Genomic DNA, 22,884 nt, shown 5'->3' with positions numbered 1-22,884 from the left:
CAACTGGGAGGTTTTATTTGAATGTGCCGATGCTGGTTAATATATCAACTGCTAAAATCTCCGTGTGAAGTATCATGCAGCCTAAGTGGCTAACGCGCTTGAGCTGAACTAAAGCACAGTCACTAGTTAACTACACTTGAAATGAATGAGAGAAGTATGTGTTTGATATTCACCTTTGTACTGGCTACACCAATCTCTGGTCCTGCATTGATATGGACACCGCAGTCCGTCTCCCTGGATATGGAACTGCCAACTGTATTCGTTATGCCTACTGTGAGGGCTCCCCGCTCCTTACAGTACCGAAGACCCATCAAAGTATCGGCCGTCTCCCCTGCAAAGATGATGAATTTGCAAGGTCACAATTGAAGATCAGTTAGAGGCAAGTTCATTAGAAGCCTTTATGCTAGTCTGCACTAGAAGCCACTGAAAGTGGGAAAGGTCAGTTATGTCATTGCAAGCTATAGCATCATTATGAAACAGCGCAATGTTTGCAGGCCTGAAACGGGTACTGAAGAGATCAACAGTTACCCCATGCTTTTAATGCCATTCATGTAATGGAAACCATGTTCAGCAGGAATGGTAAATTTGGATATGTCTTGCAAATTATAACAAAAACAGATCTCTTTTTTGCCTTGGTTATTAGTGGGGTTTTTTCTTCATGGCGATTTACTAACTTACAAAATATATACTAATCATTTGAAGTAGTATAATCAGGCCCAAGTATATTACCTATGCAATATCTTAACTCATAGTAACATTTACATGAAAAAATAAATATCTTAAAACGTCAAGCAGCATGCTATGCACCAATTCAAAATGATCTACTGCCAAAAAGTTCTCAAAGCAAGAAGGGGATGGCAATCAGTATAACTCATAACCCCCCAAATGTCTCCAGTGTTCTGGTCTATTAGGGAGTTCTGCTGCAATCAGTCCAGACTACATTTTGGTGGTTTCCTCCAGAGATTTCCTCTCCCCTACAAAACGTGGTATTGCATCTATTACCTGTAGAAAACCATAGAGCTAGGCTAAGTGCAGGAGTATTGCAGTCACAGAGAGTGGCCTGGGTCTGGCTTCCCTGCAATCTTTAATCCTTTTGAAAAATGGTAGCTCAGAGGCCTAAGGCAGGCAGAATGTGAAATGGGGCAGACTCAGTCAAGTATTTACAGCAGAGGGGAGGAATAGAGTCAGGGTTTCTTTTCCTAGGAGACTCAGAGAGTCTGAAAAAGCTACACCTATTTGCAGCCTGGGAACAACTTGATTCCATTAAGCAGAAAATTGTCTGGATGAGCCAGTACTAGTGCAGTCAGAGTGAAGCCCCAGAGACAATATTAGAAAGAAGAAACCCTTAATTTTGCCATGTCTTACTGGTGTGCCTCAGTATATAATACCCAAGAGGGCATCCCCTCTAACTGTGTGTGTACAGTATAAGCTTAAGCAAGAGGTAATAAAAATAAGGTGAAATCAGTAGAGTCTACTTTTACTATAATGTAACAATAGACAGATTCCTGTCTGCATGCTGTAATGCTGAGATCACCACCAGACTGAAGATTTTTTTAAAAGGCTAAAGCAGCAATCTAGGGAGGGGTATCTGTGACCTCAACCTTGACTTTGGTTTTCTAGCATCTGGAGATATTCATCAGTGTTCTGCTCTCACGAGACAGCAAGAATAAGCAGGGGAATCCTGTTTATTGGCTAATCTGATTGTTAAGGGATACAGGTCCCTGGGGTGCACTCACAACCAGGAACTGTGTTAGAAATAGATGGCATCGTTCCTAGAGAAAAGCAGCAGCAGTGAAAGTTAGAATAGTTAAACTGACCAAAAGACTAAATTATCAGCACACACAGACCCAGGAACGTTCACAAACACATGATAGCCAGGAGAAATGCCACTGAAACAAGCTAATAATCCGTACTACCACAAAACCCCACTCAATAACTGGCACACGTTAACTTGTTCAGTGGGGGCTTTTGTATTGTGATATCAACACAATGTAAGTGCATTGCATTTTTTCCCTAGCACACAGTGATAGGAAAGAGAATTTGCCTTGTCATACAAAAGTTCAATATAACAGGATACAACAAAAGGGAAAATGCATGTTGCTTCATTGCAAATGCCCTGGAATGTGAAAAATATATTTCATCTGGTGGTAGTGTAACATAGCTCAGGAAGGAGACCATGTAATCTGTAGCCTAAGTAAGGAAGTGTGTGTTGTGGCTTACACTCCATTTTCAGGTGAGATGATTTAATTATCTGATATATAGTCTTGTGTAATGTGTTTGGGTTTTTCCCCACCTCTCTGGTTGCAGAGCCTGGTACAGGATAGGGCAGGCAAACTCCTTAGCAAGGATTTTTAATGAATGTGTAAACTCAGGGGTTGTGCCATATGACTGGAGAATTGCTAACATAGTTCCTATTTCTAAGAAAGGGGAGAAAAAAAGGAATCCAGGCAACTGCAGACCTGTGAGTTTGACCCCAGTAGTGTTCAAGGTTTGGAAAAAACTTTGAAAAATTAGATCCACTTTCCTCTATCTACATTTCAGTAAGACATTTGATACAGTTCCAAGTGGGGAATTATTACGTAAATCAGAAAAGATGGGGATTAAACAGGAAAATTGGAATGTGGATAAGGAACTGATCAAAGGGGAGACTGCACTGCCTCATGCTGAAAGATGAGCTGTCAGGCTGGAGGGAGATTGCTGGTGGAGTTTCTTGGGACTGATCTTATTTAACCTTATTACTGACCTTGGCACACAAAGTGGGAATGTGTTAATAAAGTTTGTGGATGACACAAAGTTGGGAGGTATTGCTAATATAAAGACCAGGATATCATACAGGAAGATCTGGATGACCTTGTAAACTGGAGTCACAGAAATTTAATAGTGGAAAGTGCAATGTCATGCACTTAGGGACTAAGAATGAGAACTTCTGCTATAAACTGGGGAGGCATCGGTTGGAAGTGAAGAACCTGGGCATATCGGTTGATCATGGTCATCCTATGTGATATGGCCATGAAAAAAGCTTAATGCTGTCTTTGGATGTATGGGAGGAGATATTTCCAAGCATTGGTCAGACCTCATCTGGAATATTGTGTGCAGTTCTGGTCTCCCGTGTTTAAGAAAGATGCATCCAAACTGGAACAGGTCCAGAGAAGGGCTCCTGGTATGATCTGAGGTTTTGATCACTTGTCTTAGGAGAGGAGACTCAAAGAGCTTGTCTTGTTTAGCTTAACCAAAAGAAGGCTGAGGGGAGATAGGGATTGCTCTCTATACATACATCAGAGGGATAAATACCAGGGAGGGAGAGCTGTTCTCAGTTCAGCGCCAATGCAGACACGAGGACCACTGGATATAAACTGGCCATCAGGAAGGGGAGCAGTGGGGGCAAGAAACCTAGCTGGGCTTCAAGACTGAGCTTGATACCTTTATGGAGGATGATGGGACAACCTAGTTTGACTACTAGCAATAACTATGCCCTAGGGCCTGTGATGGGATGGGTTCCAACGTACTACAGGGAATTCTTTCTTGGGTGTCTGGCTTGTGAGTCTTGCCTGCATGTTCAGGGTTTAACTGATAGCCATATTTTGGGTCAGGAAGGAATTTTCCCCCAGGGTACATTGGCAAAGGCCCTGGGGGTTTTTCACCTTCCTCTGTAGGGTGGGGCATGACTGGCTTGCTGGTGGATTCTCTGTATCTTGAAGTCTTTAAAACATTATTTGAAGACTTCAGTAACTCAGTCTTAGGTTAAGGATCTATTACAGGGGTGGGTGGGTGAAGTTCTGTGACCTGGGTTGTGCAGGAGATCAGACTAGATGATCGTAATGACCTTAAAGTCTGAGTTATGTGTGTTAAATTCTGTCTCTCATTTCTCTCTGTGGACCTGATGGATTTCAAAAGCCAGTGGATGAGGCCCCTATATTTGTTTAAAGAACACTAAAAAGAGGAAACACAGAAGTCTTTACCTGATATTCCACATGACAGCAAGTTCTATTTTATTAGGCTGGGGAAAAGTTCTCTCTAGAAAAAGGGGGATACGAGCCCCTTTTTGCCACATGTAATACCGGACTAGACAAAACACATTAGTTAGTGTATGGTAGGAATCCATCCTGCGCTGGCACAAAGATTAGTCTTTCCGTCTCTAACATCTATGGGCCGAATTCCAAACTGATGTATGCCCCATGCACCTATAGCAGAATTTGGTCATAGGGATTTATCCTGAGAGCGGGTGGGTGAGTGATCCTACCTGACTGGCTGATAAAAAAGCAGACGTCATCTCTGAAGACTGGAGTGTTTCTGTCCAAAAAGTCACTGGCTAGTTCAACCATGACAGGCAATTCAGTCAATTCTTCCAGAACTTGACGGGTCTGGTAAAATAGAGAGATTGGGAAGTTAAAATGTGGTTCAACATGACTTTCTAGAATACAAAAGAAGCCTTCGAATCGCTAAGCGCTGGACAATATATTAGTCAAAATACCATTATACAGGTTAATGATGATGTCACCTGAGACTATTCCCTAGACCTAGATTCAAAATCACACTGGATTGGTAATATGAGAGGCTACTTATAGTATTGACGCTGGAAAAAGATCTACAGGGGCAGAGCCACGCGCTGGAGTGGAACGATATTGACTTGAACCACACGCAGCTGCTGGACTGTAACCTGGCTCAAGGGGACTTATAGACTCCAACCTGGGCATTCATTAGGAAATAAACAACATTACTGAAGTGCCCAAAAGCATTACTCATTTTTGGTTGGATTTTTTTTTTTTTTTAAATTTACAATGTTTCTTAAAATAATTAAATTCCTTAGTTACTTTATGGAGCATCTTGGCTGTTAAGCTGCAACCCACTCATGTTGGTTTGGATTACAGCCGTACCATTTTGCCCCGCAATCGTCATCTCGGAGGAGTGGGGTTACACTTGGTTTGAACTTGGCCCTGAATCTGCAAGAGTTTATGAAACTGCGCAGCATAAAGTAGAACCGCTGTACAGGGAAGGCTCTCTCTTTGATAATGTGCCATGAAAGCCTGCATAGATTCCAAGGCCTGAGAGAACCGTTACAATCATCCGGTCTGACCTCCTATACAACACGGGCCACAGATCTTTCCCAAAACAACTCCTAGAGCGTATATAAATAGCGAAGGAGCAAGTCAGATGTGTCCCTCGGGCAGTTTTTAACTTTCTGAAGCATTCTGACTATTATTACATTGTCCCTTTCCTTGCCAATTTTAACATAGGATGAGATGTTTTGTTTCCAGAAGTTTTCTATATGAATAAAGACAACTACAGGAAAAATTTTCATAAGCACATAAATCCATTTTTCAAAAGTGACTTGGGCTTCCTAAATACCTTTGAAAAGCTGGCCCCAGAGTGTACATTTCTATAGTACAACTGACTGATCCTTCATCTGCTCAATATACATAGCATCCACTGATTCGGCCGAGGTTTGCAATGAAAAAGTGACGACCGCTTACCGCAACTCCAGCGTGGTAACTTGTCCCACAAGCGATCAGGATTAAACGTCGACATCGTTGAATCTCCTTGATGTGATCCTTCAACCCACCCAGATTCACTAACAGATTTGGATGAAAAAAATAACAATGGGCGATTTGCTCAAGAACAGATATAATATGCTGATCTCCAGGGCCCTTCTGAAGGCTGTAGGTTAAAAGGTTAACCTACATAGGTTAAAAGAGCTGGAGTGCCTCAGTTTACTTCCTAGCAGAGAGGGTGCCCGCATAGCAGAAGCCATCATAAATGGCATGTTTGTCAGCAGAGAGAATGAACTCTCTCGACTGTGCTATGGAAGGCCCCTTTCTCTTACATAGAAATAGGACTTCATTCTCTTAGGCCACACGTTTACACCCACCCCAAATTTGGCAAGCACTGGATTTAAAACTGTAAAAAGAAAAAGGATTCATTTCAATTACCAGTGTAGTCATCAAAGTTGACTCTCCCTCTCATTGTGTTAACAACAGATTCTGGTTGCTCAAAAATTTCCTTCTGCATAAATGAACTGAAGTTACCTGAAGGGGGGAAAAAAAAAATCAAAAAACCACACACACGATGGAAACTTTGTTTTACCGTTAATGCGGTGAACACATGAGAGCGAACGTGCCGACTGCTAGAATGGTCAGGAGTGATTTTTCTCACCCCTATATAACAAGAAAGGTGCACGATGCTGTTATTTCATGTTCCACCAAACCATCAGGAATTAGGCACTGCTGGAAGCCAGATACCAGACTCGATGGACTCACTGTCTGATCCAAAATGGCAAGTTCTATTTTTTTCTTGGGGATCAATCTAGGAAAGGGGGGGATGCTTCTGAATGGGAGATAGAATTATTGACCTCATGGTTTTTGTTATTAAACCACTGATTCCTGCTGGCAGGAAATGGCCCCGGTTTTACATGGAGGAAATGATGAAGAACTTTTACCCTTCATGATCTGCTGAAGTTCCATCTGCAGGGTCTGGACAGCACGCCCGGGGTGGTCACCCGCTGTGCGTTTGATCCGGTGGATAGAAAGACGACCATCCACCACAGCTGCTACGTCGTCATCTTCAAGGAAAATCACTCTGTTGGTGTGCTCAATGACTGCACTAGAAAGAGAATGGACCAGTTGCCATAGAACACTACTATGCAAAGGCGCTACAATTGAGTCCATCATCCAATATGCTGGTTGAACAGTTCACTTTTTGGTGTCTCATCATTAGATTTACTTAAGGCCCAGCTTTAAGAAATCTGTATGAATTCCTAAGGCAAAGCCTATTATGTGGCAGTGTAGTCTAATCATTGCAAGGAACGGACTGGGAGCCAGCAAGACTGTATTTTATTCACATTGTCGCCATTGCCTTGGGCTATTTCTACACTAGAAAAACAGGTTTCAAAATTCAAGCTTTTCACTGATGGGATTTTAAACATGACTTCGTCCCTAGCTTGGCCAAGGCAAACTATATTTAAATACATCGGCTGCTTATTGTTAACCCTGTTTTCCTAGCATAGAAATGACCTCGCTCTGACTTTGGCAAGTCGTTTAATCTCTGTGTAAAAGGGGGTAAGACACATGGATATCGTAGGGCTGTATGTGCAAAGCTCTTCAAAACGCTCAAATGAAAGAAGTCACAGAAAACGGTTATGGTCACACTTACGTGTGTTTCTGGAACAAACCCTTTACTAACATGCAAAAGACTGATAGTTTCATCAAGGATTCGGCAAGGTTAGTTTTTTACCATTATCTTTCACCCTGCAGTAGAGTTAACATAAAAAACTTTTTAGGGGATACAGGGAATTAAATGTGCACAGACTCCTTAGAAGAACTGCACAACTCTCCTGATAATTTCTGGGTCTGTCTTTTTAATTTAGGTCACCGTCCTCACAAGAGTCCCATTACTCGCCTCTGGAATCGTATTAACTGATGAATTTGTACTAGGACAATGCCACTGGAATGAGTCTCCATTTCTTTAACAAAGTCTTATTTAACCTCCCTTTTGCCCCCACCCAGTCATCAATAAAAAGGGGCATGCAATTTACAGAGGGGTAAGCATGTGACATCTAGTTGATGTTTGTAAGACGCTCTGAAAGTTGTATCGCACCCCTTGCTAACTAGTATTGATAAAACAACAGTTGAATCCCAGGTTACCCATTAGGGCACTGCATTTAAAGGGCACGTCTACGGTTGTCTTGGAACCTGCTACAAGATGCTGAAGAATCTCACCTAGCATCAGAAGCAAAGTAGTATTCCACAGCTTTCTCTTCAACAGGGAAAAGACAGGTGGTACTGTCAATTCGGGAGAGGCTGCAGCTTCCTTTCTTGTCTTTACCTGCAATGTTATACACTATATTAGCAAACAGCGTCACACGTGTTTCCGTAGTAAAGAACGCACCCTGCAATATGTCAATCTTGACCAAAGTTCCCAGCTCACAGTACCAACATGAAGCATGATTTTGAACACTGCATTTTGGTTAAGATCATGGGGCTATGGTCAATTTAACACTGATGAAAATAGGCTTAGCGAGCCCCTTTTTAGTTTGCTTACAGGGCAGTGAAAGTTTTTTGTATTAACTCTACTTGACATTAAATATACCATAGAGATGTCCCATGCTTGTAGTATGTCTATAGAAAACATCAATACCTGAACTAAACTAAAAAGTCTCTGTATGATTCTACTCAAAAACCATTTCACAAGGTTTCACATTTATTAGAAATCAATCTTTTGTCACTCTAAATCTAGCCTGCTTACAAGTCTAAACGTTGTTTTAAAGAACTGCTCTGCACGCTTACCCTAATGTTTGAGAGGCAAGCAGGAGTCTCTCTAGTTTACATCACCATGCTTAATAAAAATTCTTCCCTCAGTTACACCTGTGCAACCACTTTGTCTTTAGTGTGGTTCAAAAGATGTACCCCAAAAGCAAATTCTCCTGATCCATTTACTATCGGCAGTCAGACAAAGGCCATGGAGTACACAAGCTCAGTACTGTCCGTGAGAGCCAGAAGTGGAGCAATTAACCAATGAGCTTCCCGTAATTTTGGTCCAAGCTTATAACATTGGCAGCCTGCAGTCTGGGCAGTCAGACTTAACAGCTAATAGGCATTATTTCTGTGGGTCCAAAGAGGCGAGAACAGCAGCAATGATCTGTAAATCAAAGGAGACGGGGGGGGAGGGAGGGAGTGTCGTTGGTAGACATTTTCCCAAAAGCCTGAAATTTCACTAAGAATCCTCTCTAGGATTTCAACATTTAATGTCCTCTAGAATTTTTTTCTTAACTTCAAGAAGTATTTAACAGTGAAGACTGTAGTATGGTCTGGGAAAATTGGCTAAGACCAACTGCTTAACATCTGAACTTGGACAAAACCCTAACATGCCGGAGGAAACAACCTGGCATCGGCTGGGGCCTGATTAGAGGAAGCAGAAGTCCCAGAAGATAGAAGGGTTATGCTACAAGTTTCTCTTCAGCCAGAATAGAAAAGTTAAAGGTTGACAAATTTTAAGTTGATATATATACTACAAGGAATGCAATCTACAGGCCTGATTATCTATCTTGTACTAAAATAGAATACATTGCTTCCATTATAGAACATGTACATCCATTGATTTAAATGGTCTCCCACACAACAGCTAATATTCAAACCCATACAGCTGCAATTTAGTGAAGTTTTCCAAAAACATTTTTCTAAAAATCAAAAATATTGCTTTCATGTTGATACTGATGAAAAATAAGGAAGTTCCACTAAACTAACAGTTCAGAGAGCTTCAGATTTCTCTGTTCCTTTCAGTTTGCCAATCAGAAAACAAAGGACAACCACCAGAAAAGGCAAAGCGATGGTGCTAGGGGCCATTCTCCAGCTAAACCACCCACCCTTGATTAAAGCATGCAGATTTTCTTTCCCCAGGTAAGACATTGCACTGCATCTCTTTATCATGTTGGCATTGCTTTCCATAGATCAAACACCTGTGTTGCACAATCACAATGACAATATTTGGTGATGAGCTGTAAATACAACAAGAGGATGTGCGTATGCGAGACAGCACATACATACATACGCGCGTCTGTATGATGGGGAATGGAACAAACTTGAGAGCAAATTCATGCTGTTTTATTTATTCATTTAATAAATGCATTAGATTCATTCTTTTAGTCGTCAGCACTTCAGAAGTTACAATGAGCAGTTTCAGCAAACCAAAGCCAGCTGCATATCCTCAGTGGATATACGGGATCATGGCTAAGGATCAGCAGGCTGCCATTTATTAGGATTTAACAATGACACGGCAGCGATTCCTTGCCTTTGGAACGACTTACCACCTACTCAGAGCTTCCACCATGGGCAAAAATGGTGAAGATTTTGCAGACAATTAAAGGAAGAAAAGAATAAAACAAGCACTTCAAAACCCCTCAGAGGAAAAGCTTTTGAGCATATTTTGGTACCGTATCAACCTCCCTTGAAGCAATTTTAAGCATATGCTAGTTTTAAAATGCCAACATAGCACAGAACTACTATAGCTTCTACTTAATGAGATTTCTCTCTATGCTTACTCGAGCAAAGCTACATCTGAAATTGCTTTAAGAGGCGTTTGCAAAGACAATCTGAAGTGGCATATGATAATGTCACTGTCTTTGACTAAAACCGCACACAATTCCATGTTTCCTAGGGATAATATGAAACTCTATTGCCAGTTCACAAAGGGAGAGCGCAGCACATCGGGCCTAGGCTGTTGGCAGAGGTTACTACGAGAGGTGTGAGACATTTTTTAAACGTGAGACCACACGCAGTGTTTTAACTAGATGGACTGTGGCATGCCACAGGAACGTTATCCGTGTGTTCAGAGATGGAGGGAAGCAGTTAACAAAAACTAGGAGCCCTGCAGCACCAGGTCCACGATTGCCTCCACAGCTTCAAAACCCTCCAACTTCCTAACGCCACCATGGGAGTAAGGTCACTCGATATTCCAAGCATGGGACGTACCGACGTAAAATTAAATTCAGCCCTGCCCAGTTACCAAGATTTACCCCTCCCCTGCAGCTTGGGGAGTTAGCGCACTGTACTTCTAGGTCTGTGCTACACCACAAAACTTGGGCTTACCAGATTCGACTTGCACAGTTTCCAGAAGACAGTGCTTTCATCAGAATCGGGTAGTTCTGGGTTCCCTCCCCCCCTCTATTTTAACCTGAGGCTTTGGGTAAAATTTTCCAAAGTCAAAGACATTTTCAAAGAAACCAATTCCCATTTAAAGTCAATGGACTTTGTTTTTTAAATGCCTACGTCACTTTTGAACGTGTGACGTACGCAATTTGAAAATGTTTACCCTTTAACACTCACTTCCAGTGAAACCTATTGAACAAGTGGAACAAACTTTGGCATTCTCTCTCTCCTTTGGCTTGCATTAATTGTAACTGTAACCACTGTCTACTCAATCATCAGTTGTTCCCAGGTTAAAAGGTGATGCAGTTATTAACAGTCACCTGTGTGTGCTATTGGTACAGGAAGGACTTTAAGAACATTGAAGTTCAAATTCTCCACTGGCATAAGCCCCCAAATTTCAGCCACTGCAATTACTATGCTTGCAACCGTGTGCTACTGACAATGAAGTCCTCCTGATTTACATCAGGTGAGTATCAAGTCCCATGCTTTTCCTTTCATAAAGAATTCTAGTTTAGCAGCATTCTTTGTCAGATCGTAAGTGAAAATGTAGTGTTAAAACGGAAATGGAGTACTCGAGAAACCAGATTAGATTGTTTATCAATAATGGTTCATTGCAGCTACAGGCACATCTCAAACTCAAAGCACAAAAATAGATTTGTCACCAAAAAAAAAGATTCAGATACAAGGAGCAAAAGGGAAATAAACCCAAGCTGCAATTTGAACCTCACTGTATCCATCAGCTGCTGTAGATCAGATGAACTACATTTTGCTCAAAATAGAGTTTTGCTTTGGTGATAAGATTTCCCAACAAGAAGGCAGTTTCTAATTCCAATGGGGTTTAATTCCATTGGTTTTACCTTTTTTACTTATTCACTCTTTCGTGCAGCGAATAACACTGCATGGAGTTCACAGAAGAACCTGCACTTAAAGTATCAGTTAGCTAAGTTAACGCTTACATGTCATGTGTACGTTCATAATCACTGTAACTTGGGGAAAAGTTGTTGTTTATTTGTGGTGTTCTATAAAGAAGAAATCCCTATCTTCTGGTTTGTTTCATATTGCTATATGGAAAGAAACAACAACATGCTCAAGAGGCAGTGCTAATTTCCCTTATTTTCAATTCCTTTTCCAAGAAGCAGGAGAAGTTGTAGCATTAAAGGTACGTCTCAAGTAGGCACCTTTCTCCGCTTCTATGGATATTCCAGCAACAGAATGATCCATAGATTGCACAGCTGAAAGTGTAACAAGAAAGAAAAATAACTTCACACAATCAGTGAAAATAATAATTTTAAAAAGTGTAACACTATAAATTAAAGGTAAAAAAAAAAAAAAGTCAGTTATACTAAAAGTTACAGGCAAACAGTGAGCCAGAAGATCTACTCTGAATTCAGTTTCAACATTCATTCTACAGACAGTCCTAAGGGTGTGAAAGCTGACACTGGTGAGAGACAGAATTATTAGACAAAGGTACAGAGCTAGGCTTTTAATACCCATCCACCACTGTGATACCCAAGGGCCTGACCCAATGCCCACTGAGTCAAAGGGTGTCACTCCACTGACTTCAGCGGCTGCCGGTTCAGATCATTATTATGCAAAACTAAGTCATAGGATCTAGTTGTTTAAGTATAGTACCGAGTTACTCTCATGATCAGGGCTGTAGCTGTAAATCTATGGGCATATTCAAAAAGGGGATTTACATGAAAAATAATTGTATTAAAGATTATGATGTATTTCACAATCACTCTAGATTTTTTACAGGATGTTGTAGGAGAAAAATAGGTTAACTAGAATAGTGTATGTTTGCAACATATAAAGCCTCTACTTGCAAATGTAGTCAATTCTTATCTTGAAAGCAATTATTTAAATGCCATAATGCAAACATGCCACATTCACATTACCCAACTGTATAATATATTGCATAAGGAATAGTTTGCCTTCCACTGGACATGATTAAAGCTTTGGTTATACCCAAGGAGAATTCTGATGATATAAACGAAGTCTCCCGAGAGCAAAAAGTACAAAACAACGTACTTCGCATCCCCCTGTGATTCCAACAAGGGACACAGTAGTTAAAAGAAAATTCTCCCTTGCTGTGTCTCATCCCCTTTTTTTAATAATGGTTTAATTTACAGCTGATGATACAGAGATTCACATCTCTATTTAAAAAAAACAAACAAACAAAAAAAACACACACAAATTTGGAGTTGCTCCACTCAAGTCAGTGAAGTTACTCCAGATTTGCACCAGCATAAATGAGGTCAGAAACTGGCCTTTGTTTTCCCTGGTAGCAGGATGCAATCTTTGTATTTACCTGTTCTGTACAGTACTGGAATGTGGTCAGTGGAGAGCTTGTGTTCACTTCTAACTCCAATCAGCAGGGGGCTTCCTCGTCTGCAAACAAAACATGGAGCTGTAACTGATGATACACATAGCTTCATCATAGAAACGAGGGACTATTGTTTGCCAGTAAGATATCTAAATCAATTAACCTCACGTAGCTTGCTTTATTGAATCTCTTCACAATCAATCAATTGGTTCATGCAAGCGAAGGAGGCTGTAAGATATAGGACCAATGTCTGATCTCAGTTACATTAATCTCCCCCCAATTAAAAACGTCTCGTCCAGGGATGCCTCTAACTTGTCTACATGTCCTTTATCACCACTGTGCATAAGTTCTGTATGTGGATCTAGGAAAATAAGTTTCTCTCTCATAAGAGCTTATGAAATATAAAGTTGGCCTTCATCCTTTCCAGGAATAGAGCTGGACGAAGGCACGCAAAGGCTGACTGACACGAAGACTGAAAACTGGGCCACACTCCCTAAAATGAGCACTTCAATAGTGCACTGAAATCCTGTACTTGCATGCTCAAGCCAGTACGTGGAATGGTTATCACCCATTGTATGCACCTAATGGCGGAAACGAAAGTTGAGATTTTCAAAGCTTAGTAGGGATTCAGCCACACAACTGTAGTTAAAATTACTGGGAATTGTACAGCTAGATCTCTCGGTTGGCTTTTGAAAGCCTAACCGTGGGATTTAGAGATCCTGTTAAGGCACTCGCATGACACACTTGAAAACCAAACTAGCCCACTTTATTTATCTAAAAAATAATAATGAAAGGGATGTTCTTGCAAGGCTTTCGGTACCACCGCCATATATTACAAATACAACTCTGCAGTGCACAGAACAACGCCCTCACCCACAAATCTGACTTCTCTACAAGGCCCGCCTTCACACACCGATTTGCCTTGTGGCATGCCCCAAAGGTCAATAGACCTAGGTTATTAAAGACTGACAATGAATCTGGAAGTTAAGTGTTTCTCAAAAAAGATTTTTTGAAGAGTTTCATGCTGAGATGTGGGGGGAAGAGAGGAGAAAGCAAAGTAAGCAATACAGAAAATTCAGATTTTCACACAATGCAATAAGAGCATCCTCCCGGTTACCTTCTCTAAGTGATACATCAGCCATCATCGGCAAGAAGGGAGAGGAGTTAAGAAATTGTACTGGCTATGATTGTGATTAAAATGGAAATGCTGTTTACTGAGATGCATTGCTTATTATAGAACTCTTTACCTGGTGCCAACTGCTTGACCAGGGTAATGGACACTTTTAAATACAAGGGCAAAAGCACCTTCCTGGGAAGAAAGGAGAAAAATACAAATTATTGTACCATTTCCAATTACACGTACAGCCAAATTTTCCAAATACCAGCATGTAAACTGCATCCATAAGAACTTCTTGTTCAACCAAACAGCTATCTGTTGGCACATATATCATGGTCACTAATTACTTCAGATGTCTAGTTATGAAACTGTCCCCCCCCTTAATTCGCTTGTTCAAAGCCAGTTATTTTTTAAAAACAGGATTCCCAAGTCAGGCTCTTATACTAAATTCAGCTTTCAGTGAACTGATGTGCTACGCCAAGGATTCAGCCAACAATTTCCAAATCATTGCATTGCTTGACCTGCATCTGTTTGCAAAACACTTCTGGTTGTCCAGCCATTGGAACGCATATCGTAACTACCAAAGATGGAATGCAAAATCTGTGCATGGCTTAGGGCTGCTCCCATTTTTCTGTCATTTCATGGTTATTGAAATGAATGGTCTCCAGTACAAAATAGCGCAGGAAGAAGTAAACTAACAACAGATCCTGTTTACATGCCAGCACTGTGCATAATATAAACAAACAAAAGACCTTAGAAGATGGGACTGATAGACGGAGAGCTAAACATACATGCTTTTCAAGGAAGTTTCCACAAGAGGTCAGCATGTCTTCCATTACAGAGTTTTACAACCAACCAACCTTAGGTCCAGATTCAGAAAACTACTTAAACACATGCTTAGCTTTCAGTATGTCCCAATGACTTTAATGGGACTTGGGCACAAACTTGGATACTTTCTGAAGAAAGGCTTTAGATTGTGACTTAGTGAAGAAATACACGTGGTTCTGCAAACACGTACACTGTGGAGAACCCAAACTAACAATAATCTTATGCCTTTTTTTTTTTAAACACACAGTCCATGCTTGAACAGTGAAACTCGCTGCCCCTATGTATTGGGCTTATAGCCACGTCTACTCTAGGCGTGCTTTATCAGTATAGGAATAAAAGTATACTATACCAGCAAAGCACTCCTAGCAAGGAATCAGCTATACCAGCCAAGCTGCGCTTTGTACCAGTATTGTAAAACCGCCCTTGTGAGCACAAGAAGCTATACCGATAAAAGCTGCAGTGTTGCCGACATAGCTGCACCTACACGGTAGGGGTCTCTGCTGGCACAAATATGTCTATTGGGGATCACACCTCGTCACACTCCTGACTGACGAAGCTATGCCAGCAGAAGTTTGCAGTATAGACCTGGCCTACGAGCTTAGCAGCGTTAAACATTTCTATGAACAATATCCAGAGTTACATTAGATAGGATACAAATACATAAGGAACATAAAACCTTGTGCGTCAGGGCATAAACCAAACACTGATTGCCTGGAAGAAACATCTCGGTATCGATTATTTTTTATTTGTCCATTATTGGATTTCTTGCACAACTCACTGAAGAATATGGAATACAGACAGGATACTGGACTAGACGGGCCATTTGTTGGACTAAATATTGCAATTCCTGTGTTCTAACTTTGAAATATTTTAGCATAGCTTTTATTTTCTTGTGAGACTTCACCAGAAGTATTTCTTCTGGGTCTAACAAACAAAAAATGTGAATAAACTGATTTTTTAAAAAGAATAGATTACCAGTTGCTGGATGACCCTCTCCACCAAGGTAGTGAAGCTAATGTCATCACTTTCACGGTTGTCATACATGTACTTGACAAGCTTGGCAATGGTTTCCGTGTCGGTCTCAGACTCAAAGTCATACCCCTTGCTTTCCTGAAAGCAAACCAAAAATATCAAGTTGCTATTATTCAAGTTAATGATTTGTATTACCCTAGTGTCTAGAAGCTACAATCATGGACCAGGACCCCACTGTTAGGGCATTGTACAAACTCAGAAGAGAGAGATGGTTCCTCTCCCAAAGACCTTACAATCTAAGTACAAAACAAGAGACAAAGATTGATACTGACAAATAGAGCCCAAGGAAACAAGACAAGAGTGCCTGATATGCAGTGGTCTCAGCATACCAACACCCTAACCGGTGTCAAGTTTTTTGTAGGCAGCACCGCAAAAGAAATGTTAAGGAGGGTAATGAAGGAGGACAGTGAGGTAGCTTTGCAGATGTTTACCGGGAGTTCCTCTTAAGCACAAAGGTGCTTGTTTGACAATGTAACAAGGGAATGATGCAGGCTGGAATCATGGGCCAATGGGAGGTGGGAGTCAACCTCTCAACAGTGAACGAAAGATGCTAATTGGGTAGGGATAAGCAGTAAAGGGCCTTGACAGTGAAGACAAGTAGCTTATGTCTGATGAGATGGAGAAAGGGGAAGCAGTAGAGGGATGACATGGTCAAAGTGACAGGCTAGAAAAATGACCTTGGCAGCGGCATTCCTAATAGATATGAGCCGGACAAGATTGACTTGTCAAGGCTAAAGAAAAGGACACAGTAAATCAAGACAAGTGTCACATTAGACACTTTGGTGGGAACAGATTCAGTGGAGTGCAAGGGGCAGAAATAGGGTGGGAGAAGAACTCTAGGCAGTGATTGTACACAGCGCATTCAATCATCTTAGCAATGAAAGAGAGAAGTGGAGTTGGGGAAGTAGTTGGAGATGCAGATGGGATCAAGGGTGAGGTTGTTTTTTTTTTTTAAGATGGAGAGACTGAAGCATGCTTTGTATATTGAGGGACAGGAGACAGAGCAGAGTGAGAAATTAAGAAGAGTAAGGGAGGGCATGAGAGTGGGTGCAAGGGAGATCTGTAGATGAGATGAGATGAGATGGGGCTGTTCGCTGGTTATGTAGACAATAGACAAGAGTCTTGGAAGACATATAAAAACAGTAACGTCACAGACTGCCCCTATTTAAAAAGCTCACTAAGTAAGGAAAAAACAGCTCAGCCAAGACTTCCTAAGTCTTATCAGCTAGCCTAGTACACAACAAGTATCTCCACAACTGTCTTCTTTCTTGCATCATCATGTCTCTCGCTATCCATAACTCAGGGTGCTCTGGATTTATGAAACTGGGTTACAAGGCACTGGGGAGCAACCGTGTCGATAGCAGAGATCAAAGGATTATGAAGTCCTGTTAACAGAACAGTCAGCTGGTAATGCAATTTCCATTGCCTTCCAAAGGCCAGAGCATCAAAACAGCTCCTTCATCCGCAAAGAGAGGATTGCCAACCTCATACACAAAAGGGTACGATCAGTTCATGACCAGAGGGGTAATATCCACCTCTTCAATTTCGAATCTCCACCCATAAATTAGATCAAAGCACGGACAGCCATATGATCTGAGTTTATGGCCACCTGAGATAATCTCATGGTCACCACGATAGCCATGAAGCCTTCAGCTATCTCAGAAGGATCTCCAGCTTTGTATGTTAAAATCGCTGGGCACTATTGGCCTCTATGGCTTCCACACCACAGTAGCAAGAAATTTAGGCAGCTAATGCAAGGACTTCGAGGTTCAACCAGCACTAAGGGCCATTATAACTTTATCCCAGAGCTCAGACCCAGAGCTAGTTTGACTTACCAAAAATTTTCTCAGATCTTTGTAGTTGGTTATAATGCCATTGTGGATAACAATGAATTCTAGAGAATAACAAAAGAAGCGTTACTCGATTCTAAAAGATATGTCAATACTTTACATACCTTAAAAAGCAGCATGTGACATATTTTATTCTTATAAGCCAACTTAAATAGTAGTGGAAGCATAAAATAGTGAATGGCTTCTAGAATACACTGCAATTACTTGGCACAGAGCGTAGGTTCAATGTCTTAATGGCAACGCTCTGTGCTACACATTGAGACCTGACGCATGATCCGTCGCTCTCTGTTAGCCGGCACTGTTCTAAGCTGTACATAGTAATACCAGCCAGGACTTATGCTCTGCCTTTCCATCAATAAATCTCATCATGCATTAAAGAGATGGACGAGTATCAACTTCTTTTACAGCTGGAGAACGTAACATGCGGAGACATTAAGTGACTCGCTCAAAGCCCTGTATTAGCAGCTGAGCCAAGAGTAAAAAAACAGGAATTCTGTTCCCTATCTGCTGGAGTCTACAACTGCCATTCCATTGAATCATTTTTTGAAAGCAAATAGTTCAAAGAAAACTCACCAAGCTGACAGTCGTCATTGGAGGGTGGTTTATTTAACTTTCATGGGATTTTTTTATATGTATTTAATGCACCCAGCTGCCACAATGATATGCTGCATATTAGAAAATACCAATTCCCATAGCAATGTTTTCTTAGTATCATTGTATGCAATACAGAATAGAGATCATTTTCCTAATGTAAAAGAAGAGAATCTAGGCAAGCCTTCATGCGTGCCATTACCCTAAATTGCTGTACGTACTAATCACATCAAGTCTTAGTGCTGAGATTGTTAAACACACACAAACAATTTTCAAAGACAATGGTTGTATTTGCTGGCTACAGTTGCCAATCCATTGAATAACCTTTTAAAAGCAAATATTTCAAAGAAAGCTCACCAATCTGAGTGTCATCATTTATATGCAGTATATATGAATAGAATATATACTTGTAAAACGTTATGTGCAGTACTCATCTAAACAATATACAATTAGAGATGATCCTTTTCTATCGGAGTTATTTTATATTTCCCCCTCCCCAATACATATCAGATGGTTAGGGCCAAAATGTGTTCCATTTCAAAATCTTCATAACTGGTGGTTATGGCTCTTGGAATTCTAAATCACTTGGGCTTGTGTTTTAATCCAATCAATTTTCACTGAACCACCAAAATTTGAGGGAACACCTAAATCACCCAGCATGAGTTTAACAGGGATGGACGATAGTCATGTGTTTAAAACACAGGATGGGGAACAGGAGATCTGGGTTCTATTCCCAGCTCTGCCACTGGCCTGCCAGGTCACATTGGGCAAGTCACTTCACTGCCCCATGCCTCAGTTTTCCCCTCTGTACAATGAGGGTACTGACCTCCTTTGCAAAGTGTTTTGAGATTTCAGGATGGAAAGTTCTGTAAGAGCTAGATGCTGCTGCTATTATTATACCCAGCCACCCATGCAACACTTCTCGGTTTCTCATTTTACTTCATCTGTAAGTGAGAATGCTAATAATTACACAGGTGGTGTGAGGATATGTTCATCATGGTCTGTAAAGTGTTTGAGATTCGGGCTAGTGCCTAGATATAAATAAGAGCCATGCCACCTTCCACAGCAATACAAAGGACAAAGCAACCTTTGCCAAATGATGGACAAAAGAGAAAAATAAACAAAGAAAATTACATTATAAAATAAAAACTGTTTGTTAGCAACATCCCATTTAAAATGATGATTGGAGAAATTCCTACATGGAGATAGCATGAAATCTTACTTTCTCAATAAATATAGGTTCAATGAAGTCCTGAGGAACTATCACAGTGCAATAAGTTCATAAACCTGCCTCTTACTCCAAATGATTCCTAACAATAATAATACAATAGTCTGGCGCTGTTCTCATTGAAGTCAACGGTCAGACTCCTGTGGGCTTCAAAAGAAGCACAATCAGGATCATAGCTTGAAACTGAATCATTATTTATACACTCAGCCTCCAAGCACATGCTCTCAAAGAGGCATAGGCAGCAGAGCTCCAACCGAGTTTTAGTATGAACCCCCCAGAAGTACTGAATAAATGGCAATTTGCAAGAGCATGTTAGTCGCTCAGAATTCCTAACAGCCATTATTCTCCCTGTACACACAAATAAATACTTGCCCATGCAGTATAGGTTCTTACCATTATTTTTATCTGAGCGTTGCGGGTGGCTATTGACAGGATTGGGTTCACCATGGGTAGCCCATCGGGTATGTGCAATGCCAAGATGTACATCAAACTCGATGTCCAGGTCCATATCCTGTTGTTCTGCAGATGGAAGTGTAAAGAGGTTACATTATTAGGACCTCATCCAATTCATACTGAAGCCAACATAAGAACTGGATCAGGCTTTCAGAGCACAACAGTAAGTTCATGCAGTAAGTTCATGGAGACTGAAATATTCAAGAAAAATATAATCAGGAAATTGTTAGCACAATATAAGCAAAATGTCAGGTACACAGAGTTATTGGCAGTGAAGACCATGCCGCCCTCCAAGCCAATATAGTGATGATTTCTCACGATTAATGATCTTTCCATGTGAGATACACGGCCCTATCTTGTAAACTCTTACTTCTGAGCCACTTTACTGGTTAGTACCACTGACGCATGTGCAAAGGTTTGCAGTATCAGTCCCATACTTAATAAACTTGACAGTGGTCCCAGGTTTTGCTTGTAATCAATACTATGTAAAGCAGCATTTATCTGGCCTTTGCCACGTACAACACATTTATAGAAAATCTTAATAGATGAAACAAAGATCAAAATGTTTCATTAAACTGCTGATCTTTTAGTGAATTTACAGACATGATTTTCTTCTAGGCTCTCCACCCACACACTTCCTAAAAATGAGAGTACTAGTTTCACTTACCCCCCAGCGTTCTGAGTATTGCCTATTAACATAAAAGCTGTTTGCGGGCCAGGTGTGGGAGTATTCCTTAAGCTCTTCTTAAGGCAAAAATTATCCCAAAATCAGGGCGTTTCCAACAAGTTAACAAAACAATTTCTGTTTTTCAGCAAGAACATCTCTGTCTCAGGAGTTCACTTGTTTTGCCACAGTAGGTCTTCAATTAGAATCAATGAGACAGCATCATGTGTTTATATATATTTTCTCCTGAGAACATTTTCAAGTCTGATCATTTTTTCTGCTGCACGTTAAGGAAATATCTATGAATTTTACTTGTCTAGCTGACACGTGTTTATTATCCAATAAGTCAATGGGAAAATGATTGTGCATTTGTCTTACAAAACCAGGACCATAAGTCTCAAAAGTACATTTGTCAATGAGCTGCTAAGAAGTTCATAGCACTTGACAGTAAAGAATAAACCCATGAGACGTTTACTCAATGCTCTCCTCTATAAAATGGAAACAGACAATCAAGCCTTCTTCAGGAAAGCTTTACTGAAAAGAGAATGGGAACCTGTAAACTGAATAAGAGCCCACGTACCAAGAAGTGAATTTTATTGTAAAGTATAGCAATTAACAGCATGCTTCACTATGCCTCCCATTCTCCAAGTAGTTCTGTAACATGCCTGTCAGAGAATTCTTACCATGTATGTCCATGACAAATCTGTTTATGCCCCCACACCAACCCCTTCCAGTTTACTCTACAGACTCCAGTGTATTTCATATACCTATGAAGATACATCAACTAAATTATTTGAGTGGCCATTTTGTAAGTCTCACTCATCAGGGGATTCTGTGCATTTTTATTCTCAAAATGAAAAGAACCTGTAACAAGTCATCCAATTTTATTTTCATCCTTTGTGTATGACCTGTTGGCACATCATTTCGGATGCTATTGAAACATTAGCTCTGCCTGACCAAGCATAATCACCTTACACGATATTAAATTAGAATCCCCAATAGTAACAATTTAGTGCCAAGGAAGTTCAAATCAGTCTTCTCTTTGTAGAAGTTCACCCTTTTGTTCAGAGATTACTTTTCTGTCTTTCTTAATAGACCGTAATACAGTTTTCTAATTTGTTTATAACTGTAGATTATGATTTTGCTACAAGTGCTTAAATCTTACCATATATTCCACTGCCTTTCTTTTTCTTTTGGGGGGGAGGAAGGGAAAAAGGATATATACAGTATAACCTTGTTTATTCTGACCTTTATCTTATCTGAATTAAGGTCAGGTCTACGCATTTCATTTGGATAAACAAGGTTTTACTAGAGATTTGAGATTATGTTAGTAATGGTAAAATTACATTAAAAAGCTACTAAATCAATTCTTCTTGTAATGTCAGATATGAGAATCCTTTAAGTTAAATAAATATGCTGTAACGGAAGATAACAACACCTGAAAATAAGGATATTATCTAGAAACAGACAATCATCAACTATGGCGGCACATACATTCAAATTCATGCAGTGCTTACCCATATTTTACACACAACAATTGTTTGCAAGTTTTGTTTCTTGCAGACATTTGACGAATTTAAAATCTGACTCTATTCAAGTCATAAGGAGTTCAGAAATAGAAAGCAGACTCTCTCACTTCTCATCAAGTGTACAGATCCACTTAGAAGTAGCCTAGTATTTTTTTCTTAACCAATTCCTTAGCCCATCTATTACACACAAAGATAAAACTAGGGTTTGTGTTATTTAGATTATTCAGGAAATCAAAGTCAATGGTTTAATACACTTATTTTTTTAAAAGAATAAATTCAAAATGTCATAGTGGATTATATTTTTCTGCCGGTTGGGTAGGAGGGAGTTTATTTTTTAGAACCGAAATAAAATATATCCATATATAGATGGATTCTTATTAATGTTGTAATATTATTTTCACTATTTTGCTTTATTTGGATTACAAACCAATGTACAGTTAATTCACTCTTTCTAAGAGGTAGTTCTTTGTTTTGAGTACTTCATTTTAAATTTACCAAGCTATTTTGGGCCCCAATCCAGCAAACATTTACAAGCACTTGTGAATCCTAGTGAATGAAAACGGGACTACTCTTGGGTATGAGGTTAAGCATATTCTTAAGTACTTTGCTGGATTTGGGCCTTAAACTGT

At 40.3% G+C, this 22,884-nt stretch overlaps 1 protein-coding gene across 2 annotated transcripts in view; it reads right to left on the bottom strand.

Annotated features, from left to right (window-relative positions):
• The window catches only part of GFPT1 (glutamine--fructose-6-phosphate transaminase 1), a 51,283-nt gene that overhangs the window by 12,927 nt on the left and 15,472 nt on the right, over positions 1–22,884 (bottom strand). The window contains exons 4-15 of one of the 2 annotated variants that reach the window (XM_067545830.1): positions 20,003–20,128; positions 17,776–17,834; positions 15,884–16,018; positions 14,211–14,272; positions 12,949–13,028; positions 11,816–11,869; positions 7,713–7,818; positions 6,434–6,597; positions 5,928–6,023; positions 5,472–5,569; positions 4,241–4,361; positions 174–331 (exon numbers count right to left, since the gene is read on the bottom strand). In XM_067545830.1, coding sequence (XP_067401931.1) covers positions 174–331; positions 4,241–4,361; positions 5,472–5,569; positions 5,928–6,023; positions 6,434–6,597; positions 7,713–7,818; positions 11,816–11,869; positions 12,949–13,028; positions 14,211–14,272; positions 15,884–16,018; positions 17,776–17,834; positions 20,003–20,128 — 1,259 coding nt within the window. The remainder of the gene's footprint in view (positions 1–173; positions 332–4,240; positions 4,362–5,471; positions 5,570–5,927; positions 6,024–6,433; positions 6,598–7,712; positions 7,819–11,815; positions 11,870–12,948; positions 13,029–14,210; positions 14,273–15,883; positions 16,019–17,775; positions 17,835–20,002; positions 20,129–22,884) is intronic. The other variant, XM_067545831.1, reaches the window with a different exon arrangement.

This window comes from Emydura macquarii, unplaced genomic scaffold (genome assembly GCF_026122565.2).
Source record: "Emydura macquarii macquarii isolate MOO-44397 ecotype Brisbane River unplaced genomic scaffold, CSIRO-AGI_Emac_v2 contig_1110, whole genome shotgun sequence".
NCBI lineage: Eukaryota > Metazoa > Chordata > Testudines > Chelidae > Emydura > Emydura macquarii.
This window is presented reverse-complemented; position numbering and strand designations above follow the sequence as displayed.